This window comes from Mytilus edulis, chromosome 2 (genome assembly GCF_963676685.1).
Source record: "Mytilus edulis chromosome 2, xbMytEdul2.2, whole genome shotgun sequence".
In the NCBI taxonomy this organism is placed as follows: domain Eukaryota; kingdom Metazoa; phylum Mollusca; class Bivalvia; order Mytilida; family Mytilidae; genus Mytilus; species Mytilus edulis.
The window spans coordinates 18,769,290-18,783,477 of NC_092345.1; the positions used below are offsets into that span (position 1 = coordinate 18,769,290).

Genomic DNA, 14,188 nt, shown 5'->3' on the forward strand with positions numbered 1-14,188 from the left:
CGTGTTGCTCAGGTTATTACAAACCCGGTAAATAGTCTCATTTTGTAGGTCAAATACGTGAAAACGGAAAGGAAGTGTTATTACGACATTAGGAACACATAATATACAGCTTCGAAGACTCAAAGTATGCACACAAGTTATCTCTTTTTGAAATTTAGTTTTAGTTTCATTGCTTTGATTAATTTAGATATTACGTAGTGTTACATTCACCTGCTACACATCTCTTACGGTAATTTGCTAATGGATGAATGCCGACACGTGTTGTGATCATAAATTTGCTTTTTGTTTAATTTTATGGTTGAAATATTTACTTTAAATTGCAACAACCCATCATATTTTATTCATTATTACCACTTGTGATCACTATCATAAATGTTTCTGTATACTTAATTACACATAAATGTATTTGTATACATGATTACATCAACAGCAGTTACAGTGAAGTATGTCGATATTATGCATCAGATATTGATTTTAAAATTTATAAGACTGTGTCATCTTCATTCTTCAATAACATCTGACAGAGAGTCAAAATATTAAGAAAATTGGTTCTTTTTGCAAATAACGGAGAAAGAAGGCACATTGTACTTTGTTTGATTAATAAATAGAAAATCTGCCATTACACCTTGAACTCTAATTAAAGTACATTGTCATATATTTTTGTTTTGTTGGCTTATTTGTTAGATTCATTTCCTTGTTTGATTGTTTTTTTAGTCAGTTATGTTGTAAGTCTGCAATATATGTTTACTCATGTACAGCAGTGGCAGCTGGATTCTAATCATTGTCACACCAACCTATTACGTTTGTTTTTGTGGTCCCCCTATTTCATCAATATTCGGGAACTATAAACTGTTTTCATACAAGTGAAAGCTTTATCTAGCTTTGCACCATACAACTAGCCACTATATAAGAAAACTATACATTAAGAAATATTATTGGCAATATCCATCCACTTTTAAACTTATACAGTTGTTATCAGTTCACAATGTGAAAGAACTTAATAATTTAGGTAAATTTTTGTTTAATATTGAAAAAATTCGTAATATGTAGTTGTATTAGTTATTTATCATATGAATTTATTTTCATTCTCCGCCATACATGTATTGTGTATAATTATTGTATTTGTATTTCACTGATGCATTCAAAAAAATATTGTAAAATTGTATATTCTATAAGCTGTATTGCTTCTGAATAAAAGTATTATTATTATTATTAATATAAACCCCTTTTAGTGTTTGCCATAGACAAATATTTTGTCGAAAATTTTTCTTAATGTAAAATCAATATAATGCAATCAACTGTTACTATATTCTGTAAACAACAGACGGAACCTAAAATCAAGACCAGCCAAAAAAACTCTATTGGTTTAGTGAAGCAAATCACGAAATGCATAAAATTATGAATAAATTTATTCTGTTTACAACAAATGCATTTAGTATGGTAGGTTCGATAGTCCTTTATGGTTATGCACATGAGATATATTGTTTAATTTGAATGCAAGCTGTGGCTAAAAGAATTTTTTTATTCGTAATTTTAATTGAGAATGTCTTACTGTTTACAATATGTAAAAGAGAGGCGAAAGATATTAGAGGGACATTCAAACTCATAAATAGAAATAAATTGACAACCCCATTGCTAAAAAGGAAAAGACAAATAGATAAACAATAGTACATAAAACACAACATAAACTAAAGACTAAACAACATGAACCCCATCAAAAACTTGGGATTATCACCAGTCCTCTTGAAGCTTAAGGGTAAACAGATTCTGCTCCACATGTGGTACCTGTCGTGTTGCTCATGCTAGTTCAAACTCGGTAACAAGTCTGATTCGGTAGGTCACATTCATGAAAAGGGGACAGGATTGTAGTTACAAAATTATTAACAGATCCAGTATCATCTGTTAAATGGATATTCCATAACGGTCAACCAACTGGTGTTGCCGTCTGTAAAATTTACAAAGATATGATTTCAATTTAACCATTTGGAACTCATGGTTTAATAGCTTCCTTGCGAGCAGCAGCCCTCTATAAAGGAAATCATAATAGGAAAAACAGGCCCCGGAAAATCGTATCAATTGAGATATTATATGTTATTCAGGTCTCAGACAGGGTATATACTGTGACATTCCCGGCTTAGAGTTTATATCCCCTGAGTATTAAAAGTGTAAATTGCGTGATTTTGTATCAAAAATGTATTATTGATTGAAGCACGTCATTATTTTCCCTCTGTTAGCCTCTGATAGTCTGATAGCTTTTGACTACGTCACATAGTAACCGGTGTTATGATGACGTTTTTGAGGTTCCAATTGGGGATAAAAACGTCGTATATACCCCGGCAGTTTCCTGAATATATACTGACATCTCTGTGTTGTTATCCAATCACAAACCTCGACACATTTGTAATCCGTAATATATACTGACATCTCTGTGTTGTTATCCAATCACAAACCTCGACACATTTGTAATCCGTAATATATATATATATGCTCAAACTAGTAAATACATTTAAACTTTATTCTTATTATTTTTATTTAGAATACAAAGAGATATCATATAAAATTTAATGCAACTTAAAAATAACATTACAACAAAAATACTGTGTAGTCAAAAAAATAGTTAACAATGAAATAAAATACTTGTATCGATACAAAAAAAGGCAACAGTAGTATACCGCTGTTCAAAACTCATAAATCCATGGACAAAAAACAAAATCGGGATAACAAACTAAAACCGAGGGAAACGCATTAAATATAAGAGGAGAACAACGACATAACACTAAAATGTAACACATATAGACAAAATCACACGAGAATAACAAATATAACATATATATATAACATCAAAACCAAATACATGAATTTGGGATAGACAAGTACCGTGACACGTCTTATCGCAATGTGAATTTACACTCAAAAATAAGAGAAAACAAACGACACAACGTAATAATGTAATACACACAGAAACGAACTATAATATAACAATGACCATATTCCTGACTTGGTACAGGGCATTTTTAAAGGAAAAAATGGTGGGTTGAACCTGGTTTTGTGGCATGCCAAACCTCGCACTTTTATGGCCATGTGAAATATAACATCAAAATGACAACACAGGACTACAATATAAATAAATTGGAGAACACAATTGACAAAGAATCACACGAACAACAGCCAACAAAAGGCAACAAGTTCAAAATTTTAATACGCCAGAAGTGTATTTTGTCCACACAAGACCTATGTGTGACGCACAGATACAAAAGTTTGAAAGCCGAAACGAGTACAAAGTTGAACAGCATCGAGGACCAAAAGATCAAAAAGGTTGTGCCAAAAACGCTAAGGGTTTTCCGTTAAGTTACCAGAAAATCCCTATAATTTAGAGTAATTTATACTTTTGCAAACAGTAAATTTAATAAAATGAATATTCAAAAGATGTACATGATAAAGCTAAAGTATTAACTAATTACAGGAAACAACTGAAATACATTTACATAACCAGACATTTGAAACACAAAAGTAGACACATCCGAATACGTTTAAACCTCTACGCCAAGTGACGTCCTATTTGAAACTGAAAAATGACGAAAAAAACAAGACAATGTTATTGATAACGGTGATAAGCGTCGTATCTATAACAAAACAACTTTCATTTACATATTTTTTCGACAACGTATATCCCTTCTTTGTAACAGGGAAAATTCTGGACATTTTTGCGCCTGCTCCAAGTTAGGAGCCTCTGGCCTTTGTTAGTCTTGTATGATTTTTAATTTTAGTTTCTTGTGTATAATTCGGAGTTTAGTATGGCGTCCATTATCACTGTACTTGTATAGATATTTGTTTAGGGGCCAGCTGAAGGACGCGTCCGGGTGCGGGAGTTTCTCGCTGCATTGAAGACCTATTAGTGACCTTCTGATGTTGTCTGTTCTATGGTCGGGAATTTGTCTCTTTGACACATTCCCCATTTCCATTCTCAATTTTATTATCTATCAAAACATTGTGTTGATATGTAATATATGTACATTTTCCCGTCAGGGTATCGAAGACGATGACCATGTTATATTAATGTGTCCGAAATATAAGGAACTTTGAGAGAATTACATTAAGAAATACAACTTGTCTACGCCAAGTTTGTCTGGTTTATTTACTTTATAAGGGAAAGTACATTTTATTTGCATTCAAAATCAATTTCAACATCATAACATCAGTATTCTCTGTCTGTTAACTTTTGTCTGACTTGAAATTTATATAGACTCCAATAAACTGTAAAGTTAAAGGTAATAAAGAAATTTAAAATTGTAAATAATACCATATTCAATCATAGTTGCAGTGCTTATGAAAATGCCTTTATACTTTCATTACCGGCAGTTTTAATTCCAAGTTGATTTAAAAAATTATCCTCTTTTTTTGTCAAATATTTCAATCTTTCAGTTGTACGAATCAAAAGGTTCTTGATATATGTTCCAATTCATTTCCAAACTAACACTTATTAAAAAAGAGATGTATTCGCACGAAGCACATGTTTGTGGAAATCTGTAACAAATCTATGATTTTGTTATCATTATGAGTCGCAAATATGTCGTGAAATATGCATCCATGAACTTAGAAATGATATTTTATTTTACATTAAGTAGATTATGTTTTTAATTTTCAATAATCTGAACCATATGATTTGCTAAATAATATGTTACAATGCCTAGTATAATTTTTGCAAAACATAAATCTTGAAAAACAAATCAGCAGATACTGTAAGCTACGGTTAAACCACCAAAGAAACTGTAATGTAAAATGTGATTCAGTCATTTCCCATATTAAAAATCGAATTACAAAAAATATGGCATTTTTTCACAATGTCGATTTTGGCCAACTGGTGATAACTTAAACATTTGATACTTTTCAGGTGACGTATCGTCTGAATATTCAAGAGAAGATGTTTGAATTTCCATATGTGATAGACAACCACTTTGTAATTGATCACAATCACGTAGGTTACTTGAAGTGCTTTGCCTGTGTTCTTTGATATTTCCAAATTGATGAGACATACCACGCCGATGCATATTATCAAGTAATAAAGTCTGGTTTTCGAAAGATGCCAACGTCGGCGAACTTGGCTGGCAATATTTTTGGCCAGATATCACTCGTTGTCTTCTCAATTGATTCTGATAAGGATTATTTAATGGATATCTACGAATAAAGCGCTGATTCCTGAACATATGACCATCTATATACGTCTGTTGGTATAGTGTTCTTGGAGGATATGTCTGGTAGTTTCCATAAGGAATAGCTGGTCTCGAATTGTTCTTAGAATATAATTCATCGATAATTGCACTGCAAGTGCGTCTTGGTAATTGAAAATAATTTCCTCTCTCATTTCCGTGGCATATGTGTTGATCTCTCAACATGTTACATGAAGGAAAACCGTGTTTAATTTCATCAGTTTTGGTAGTCGAACAATCATTAATTTCCCTATTTCTGGCATTAAAAACATTGCATTGACTTTTCGATAAAGGGAATTGAGTCTGATGCCCTAGTAAATGAGTGTGCATGTTAGTCCTTTGCGCTGATTTCTCTGATCTCTGATTAATGACGTTTTCATTGTAATTGTTTTGAAAAGGAATTAATGAGTTCTGTTTTACACCCTGATGATAGCTTTCGTTGTTAGTCACAAGTTTTGTCATCAGTCTGTGATCATTCTTTACGTCGACTCTGGTGTCCAAGGGAAACACGTTCCGGTAATAATGCTGCCTTATTCCGGAGTATTTTATTCCAGGATACAGATTTTGTGAACACTGCTTTGTTTGTGCATGATAGTTGCCATCCTTACTTTGCATTGATTGGTACTTTGCATTATCGGTTTTGTAACTGTTCGTTGCAGCTGGATGTTGCTGATTTACGACGGGCCTTATCGGTTGAACTGTGTATCCAGAATACAATCTCTTGTTGTCAACAGAAGTACCTTGATATATAACATCATTATTAATATGATTAAAATATTTTTTACGCAGATTCGTTGGACCGACGAAAACTTCTTGCTGGCGTGAAGGTACCAGTGGCGATTTTCTGACTGAATTGCAGATGCTTTTATTATCCGTACAACTTTCTTCAACGATAATAACGTCATCGTCTGGAAACTGTATTTTGGTTTTATTGTTTACAGCATGTATATTGCATGAAGAACTGACAGCAGTTAACTGTTGTGTTTTCAATATACGGCTGTTGAATTCTGATTTGCCTGTTACCGGCATAGTTTTAGAAGCAGTTGCCAGAGCCGAATCTGTCTTTTTATGACATTGTTTTACTTGATATAATGATGGATTTTGACTATCAATCGGTGATTGAATAACTTCTGCAACGTTTTTTATATAGCTGATGTTAACACTAGTTTTCTTAGAGTTAATACATTTTTCGTTTAACTGACTTGATCCTACAACATTGTTTTTTTCAATAAGTTGTTTGGTCGTTGTTCCGTCTCGTGATTCATTTGATTTAGGTAAATGATAATTTAATGCTTTCTTTAGTTCATTTTGGGTCATTTTTTCTTGTAGTGTATTCTGAACGGCATTAAACAAATTTGTATCAATAGCTAGACACAAATGCATATCATCTATCACATTCCTTACAGTTTCTGACTCCTTAAGCCCATCCATCTTTGAGTTTAAGCTTAAAAACAAATCTTTATGTTTACTGTTCAAATGGTCATCAATGAAAAATAATGCTGGCATATTCTCTTTGCATTTTGAGCAGATGTATATCGCTGTCTCGCTGGCGTATTTGTCGTTACTTATGTGAATATCTCCCACATGAACCTCAAGTAATCGTAATCTCTTCTTACTTGCCTTCATTAAAGAATAAAATGTTTTGTGGGGTACATCTTTCGTCATTAACGGTTCTGCAGTTTCTCTGAATCCTGTGTTACCTTCATTCCAGTGATTTGTAGCATTGAGACTTGTTTTATGACACAGGGAACAATCAAACAAATGCTTGATTTCTATTTGTGTAATATGTAGAAAGTCAGTCATGCGAGACAAAAGAAGGGGGTCACCATTACATGCACTGTACGTACATGAACTTGATGAACATTTATTGGAAATAAACTGACTTCTGTCATGTATGATTTGTGTATCATTCCTTTTCTTTAAACTGTCTGTTTTGTGCACACTGTTTGATACTTTTTTGTTGGCTTGCTTCGATTTTATGCTCTGATAAACACTTCCCTGCCACAACGTGTTATCAGTGTTGGTTTCGGGATGAAGACTCATAACATCAACTATTCGTATGCCAAGCGCATTACTGGACTCCGCTTCACTGGTTAGTTCATGCAGTGGGTTATGAATGGGGTTGTCCCTGCAAAATTTAAATATTGAACATCATTTATTGTGTACATGATAGATAGGGGTTGTATAATTGAACTAAAAAATTATCTGAATAGTAAAATCCAATTATTAAGTAAAAATCACACAAATTATAAGTCTGGTATTTATAATGAGTTGTTATTGCTTCACTTAGAAAACTAAATGGTGACAGCACGTACCCTATCAAAACAAAACAATGATGAACTCAGTTGCTCTGAAAGAGTCAGTTCGTGATAACGTACTAGTATCTACATGTTGTATTGTTCATTTTCTACTTAATGTGAATTGGGCGGGTGTATTGCTGTCGATAATTTTTCATTACATTTGTTGTTATGTAGTGAATTTTCATTTAGATTTTTTTTTAAATTGAACGTTTATATATTTTATCTTATTCGATTTTGTAATGAATCTATCACATATTTTCCTGGTACATCATTAATATAAAAAACGAGATTGAAACATCAATAAAACAATAAACTACAAAGAGAACAATTTGATGTTATCAAACACTACAAACTGCTCAGAGTCTGAATTGACCAGTTTTTGTGCTCGACCAGTAAAATCGAGCACACATTTTACTCGACTAGTCTCGACATTGTCTCGACTGTACTTGACTGTACTTAAGTGTACTCGACTAGGTCTCGACTTTACTTAATTAGTCTGATTCTGTACTTGATGATCTTTGTGTAGTCTGAAATGGTCTTGACTAGTCGCGACCTGTCTTGACTAGTCTCGACTAAGTCTCAACCAGTCTCGACTGGTCTTGACCTTCAAATTTAGTTTTGACTGGTGTAAATCAGCCCATCTAAATAAATTAAATATTGATCTTAAAAAATTCAAGCTTATTAGGTAGTTTGATTTATTGCTGTGATATGAAAGAATTTAATTTTACAATATAGTAAAAAATAAAAATTATCATATAAATTCAGATAGGCATCTTTAATTTTTTTATAACTTTTTCAAATCAACTTGGATTTTCATCAAACTATGCAGCTATCTTAGATATATATTAAACTTATTGAATCCCATGTCATTTAGTTTTTTGTTGTATTGCTGTAAAATTTAAGAATTAAATTAATCTAGGTAAAAAAAAGCTAGAATTTGCAGTTCGAACAAAATAGAGATAGTACACTTTAATTATTTTAATAAATTTTTCAAATCAACTTGGATAATCATCAAACTATGCAGCTGTCTTAGATCTGTGTTCAGCTTAGGTCATTTTGTTTTTTGTTGTATTGCTGTCAAATTTAAGAATTAAATTTATCTAGGTCAAAAAAGCTAGAATGTGCAGTTCGAACAAAATAGAGATAGTACACTTTAAATTTTTTAATAACTTTTTCAAATCAACTTGGATTTTCGTCAAACCATGCAGCTATCTTAAATATATATTAAGCTTACTGAATCTTAGGTCATTTTGTCTTTTGTTGAATGGCTGTCAAATTTAAAAATTATTTAATCTAAGCCAAAAAAAAACTAGAATTTGCAGTTCGAACAAAATAGAGATAGTACACTTTAATTTTTTTAATATTTTTTTCAAATCAACTTGGAATTTCTTCAAACTATACAGCTACCTTGGTGATGTATTAATCTTACTGAATCCCAGGTTGTTTTGCAGTTTGGTGCATTGCTGTCAAATTTAAGAATTAAATTAATCTAGGTCAAAAAAGCTAGGATTTGCAGTTCGAACAAAATAGAGATAGTACACTTTAATTTTTTTAATATTTTTTTCAAATCAACTTAGATTTTCTTTAAACTATACAGGTTTCTTAGTAATATATTGATCTTACTGAATCACAAGTCTTATGTTATTTGTAGTATTGCTGACAAATTAAAGAATTAAATTAATCTAGGTAAAAAAAGCTAGAATTTGCAGTTCGAACAAAATAGAGATAGTACACTTTAATTATTTTGATAAATTTTTTAAATCAACTTGGATTTTCATCAAACTATGCAGCTGTCTTAGATATGTGTTCAGCTTAGGTCATTTTGTTTTTTGTTGTATAGCTGTCAAATTTAAGAATTAAATTAATCTAGGTCAAAAAAGCTAGAATGTGCAGTTCGGACAAAATAGAGATAGTACACTTTAAATTTTTTAATAACTTTTTCAAATCAACTTGGATTTTCGTCAAACCATGCAGCTATCTTAAATATATATTAAGCTTACTGAATCTTAGGTCATTTTGTCTTTTGTTGAATGGCTGTCAAATTTAAAAATTATTTAATCTAAGCCAAAAAAAACTAGAATTTGCAGTTCGAACAAAATAGAGATAGTACACTTTAATTTGTTTAATATTTTTTTCAAATCAACTTGGAATTTCTTCAAACTATACAGCTACCTTGGTGATGTATTAATCTTACTGAATCCCAGGTTGTTATGCAGTTTGGTGCATTGCTGTCAAATTTAAGAATTAAATTAATCTAGGTAAAAAAAGCTAGGATTTGCAGTTCGAACAAAATAGAGATAGTACACTTTAATTGTTTTAATAATTTTTTCAAATCAACTTAGATTTTCTTTAAACTATACAGGTTTCTTAGTAATATATTGATCTTACTGAATCACAAGTCTTATGTTATTTGTAGTATTGCTGACAAATTAAAGTATTAAATTGTTAATTAAAAGGTAAAAAAAGCTAGAATTTGCAGTTCAGACTAAATTCAGATAGAACACTTTAGATTACATTTATATTTCAAAGCAACTAGGACTTTCATTCAATTCTACAGCTATCTCTATTATATATTATTCTTACAAAAAAACAGGTTATTTGGTAATTTGGTTTATTGCTGTCAAATTTAAATATTTAAATTATAGGGAATCTCTCTGAATTTTGTCAAAACTGAACATTATATTACGATCTTTACCTTTTAACTAGGTCATTAAATTTAACAGCAAAACACCAACATACAAAACAACCTTGGTTTTTGTACATGAGAAATATATCATAAAGATAGCTGAAAAGTTTTATTACGAACCAAGTTGATTTGAAAAAGTTATAAAAAAATTAAAGATGCCTATTTGAATTTATATAAAATTTTTATTTTTACCTATGTTGTAAAATTAAATTCTTTTATTTCACAGCAATAAATCAAACTACCTAATAAGCTTAAATTTTGTAAGATCAATATTTAATTTAGTTAGATGGGCTGATTGACACGAGTCAAAACTAAATTTGAAGGTCAAGACTTGTCGAGACTGGTTGAGACTGAGTCGAGACTAGTCAAGACAGGTTTAAACCGCGTAATTCATATTACTGGTAATAATTTCTGTAATAAGTTGACAATGAAACTGAAACTCAGTTTTCCTCGTCTCAAATATAACATCGTCTGATATTTTTTTATTGATATATATTATACTTTTCACATACTTTATTTAGCATATTACGTTTTGATCCGGCTTAAGTAATATTTTTAAAGCATATTTATTACAAATTATTAAACTCTTTATTGATCAACGGAACAAAAATAAAACATTCAGTGTACAGTTGACTGCCCAGAAACTGTTCACATGGTTGGAATTAAAAAAAAAAACACAAATTGTTTTCATTAGTAACGAACGGAAGGGAAGACTTGTAAAAGCGTTCCATTTACCTAGATGGGTCTATTTACTTTAATTTCTAGTAAAAAGAAATAGAACTTCGTAATCAAGCTTACCACTTATCTCCTTTCTGCATTTCCTCATTCGGGGTATTTTTATCCAGGGTATTTTCAGAAATTACAATCCCTTCTTGTGTCTGTTCCTTTCCGGTCGGAATGAGTTCATCCTGCTTATTTGTAGTACAGTTATAGTTATTTCGCTGATGTATTTCGTCTTCTGTAACTGTACTGTCTGCTTCCGTGCTAACGACTTTATCAATATCAGAAAAGCTCACCTTATTGCAAGCGTGTTGGCTATTTTCATTTTGAATATATTCATTCCTTTCCTCTTGAGGCTTAATGGTGGCGCTTCTAACATTATAGAAATGTGAGACCTGTCTATATTGAATAATCTGGTTTGGATGTTCTAATTCAAAATGGGGAATTAGTCCTTGTCTGTATCCATGAATTGTTTGGTTACATAGTAAGCAAGTATAGAGTACGATTTGATTGTGAGTTTGTTCTATGTGTTCATTTATAGAAACAAGACTATCCTTTGAAATGTAGCAATAGCAACAACAGTAGCATTCGCCTAATTTCTTTAAAGCTTCGAAATCCCGTATTCTTGAAAGCGAGTTTTTTGTTGCACAATTCTTATTTGCGCAGCTGAAGCTATACTCATTCAGTGGCTCACTATGCTGCATATTTATGTCAGCTTCTCCGGACAATGAAAAATTAGCACAATTCAAATCACAAAACATTTCATGCCCAGTTATGTCACTATTTTCTTTCAGTAACGAATTAAATGTCGTGTGAGTTATATCTTTCGTAGTTAACGGATTTGCTGTTCCTTTAAATCCCAGATCACACTCATTCGACTGATTTTCAGCATTAAGACTGCTTTCGTCGACCAAGTTCATTGTATGTTTTATATAAGGTGGATCAAATACTCTCTTTTCTGTTAAAACCGGACTACTTTTACTCACTTCCGATTCTGGTCTTGTAGACAACCTACGACTCATTGAATAAGCTTTAACATAGGATAAACCCTTTCTTCTTTTTATCCTGCTGTGTCTTTTCAAGAAAATTGACTTTAAACTGTTGTAAGAAGATGTCAATTTGTACAAATACTCATTTTTAGTAAGTGTTCTAATAAATTTTGTGTTAATTCTTTTCTTCAAAGTGAACCTTTTATGTATAACGTTACTCTTCTCCTGTGGATAGGTTGATTCCGATTTTGATATGTTTTCGCTTTTATCTTGAAATCTTTTTCCAGCTTGTAAGAACTTACTTTTACCAGTCGTCAAATCACTCTCAGAAAACTGCATGACGTCTGTAAGAGTAACACAGCATGGTTTACATTCATTTATATATCTTAGGTAGTCGTCCTCTGGTTTTGACTGTACACATGAAGGTGATTTACGTCGATCTTGCGTCCCCCATTTTCCATTTCTCCCTTTGAAAAGATAAAGACGGTTATTCATGTCTTTAACTTATAATGTATGTGTTTCAATGTCGTTTACTTAGATAGTACGTGTATCCGTGTCTTTAACTTAGATAGTACGTGTATCCGTGTCTTTAACTAAGTTAGTACATGTATCCGTATCTTTAACTTAGATAGTACGTGTATCCGTATCTTTAACTTAGATAGTACGTGTATCCATGTCTTTAACTTAGATAGTATATTCAGTATGTTGAATTAAAAGGAATTTCAATATCAACAACATGAGATGAATATCCAAGGACGTGTGTATGATATAATTGAAAGGGGTATCCACCCATTACACAAAATCATGTTCGATTTCACCTGTTGATCACTTAGAGAACTTGTATAATTCTCCCAATCCATCATCGTTGTCATCAATATGTACATCTTAGTTTTCTTTACATACTTCCTGGATAGACATAACAAAGTATGCAGTTATTGATTTTAAAAAAGGATTTTGTAACAGAATTATTTTCAATATGTCACAATAACATGTGTTGCACTTGATATTTTTTTTTAATTTTCAAATTATTAAATTTATAATGTATGACAGAACATTCTTGTATACCGGTTTATAAACTCTTTAATTAAGTAGAAAGCCATTAGAGCATGTTTCAATATCAGTGAGAGCATTTTTACATGATGTAATGTGGTTGTTTAATTTTGCATTTTTTGCATCTAATATACTGAATGAGATTATATAAGGGAACAGTTGTTTACTTGTGTTCAAATATAATAAATCGGATAAGAAGATGCAAATCAAAGGAACAAAGACATCTGATATGCATGTACAATCCATCATTATAATATGACGTGCTTCTTTCGCTTTGTAAACAACACTGTGATAAAATTCTCGATATATCTATACTTAGCGCAGACTCCGTGGTGTACATAAAAATGGCTGTTACAATATACTTCCCACGTAAATCCACATGTATTGAAACCTATTTGTAAACCCTTTGCCGATTTTATTGTTTTAAAAATTGCAATTAAAAAAGACAAAATCACTTTTATTCTTATTCGGATGCATAATAAAAAGAAGTAACGCACAAGAACTCGGAGAAACCAACAAAATAAAAATAAAATAAAATTCCGCGAAAGTCTATTAAGGTTTTTGGCGCATTTAAGTCATTTCAAAACATGACGTCATACAAATGAAAACGCTACAGTTGAAAGTTTTCTGTTACGTGAACCATTGAAATGTTGTTTACTATTGTATTAAAATTGATTATCAAGGTAGGTTTTGTTTGATTTTCTATTCTATTGCATTATTCGCATATTTACTGATTTCAGCAAGTCATTACATGGCGGCTCCTTAGTTATGAAATGTCAACTTTGGATTTGACGGTAGCTTACGAGAAAAACATGTAAATCAAAATGACAATTGTTGGTTTTGAGAATGAAACAGATTTTTATTTTAGCGGTTGTTCACGAAATAATCCATGCAAGCTACGGATTTATTAGAATGTTTGAGCTTTATCTAACAGGGAGTAAAAAAGAACAGCCGCAAACACAGCTTTACCCACCCTCGTTTCAGTTTTTTTAATGATCATATTTGTCCTATTAGAATGGAAATAATTCATGGAAGCCATAGATTATTGGAAATTTACACATGGCCTGGGCCGTGATATTCGAATTTTATCCTGAGCGTTAGCGAGGGATAAAATTAACGAATATCACGGTCCAGGCCATGTGTAAATTTCCAATAATCTATGGCTTCCATGAATTATTTCTTAATTATAATACATTTGTGTATATTCGAAACCTCACTCAATCGAAATATCACGAT

General features: G+C 31.6%; 1 protein-coding gene across 1 annotated transcript; it reads right to left on the reverse strand.

The window, feature by feature from the left end:
• Nucleotides 1-4,592: 4,592 nt before the first annotated feature.
• On the reverse strand, nucleotides 4,593-12,539 carry LOC139511634 (uncharacterized). The gene is made up of 2 exons (XM_071298561.1): nucleotides 10,992-12,539; nucleotides 4,593-7,335 (listed from the first exon to the last, which is right to left on the reverse strand). Exons 1-2 carry the CDS (start codon nucleotides 12,395-12,397, stop codon nucleotides 4,815-4,817), a joined length of 3,927 nt encoding a protein of 1,308 aa, XP_071154662.1. The 5' UTR covers nucleotides 12,398-12,539; the 3' UTR covers nucleotides 4,593-4,814.
• Nucleotides 12,540-14,188: the final 1,649 nt, after the last annotated feature.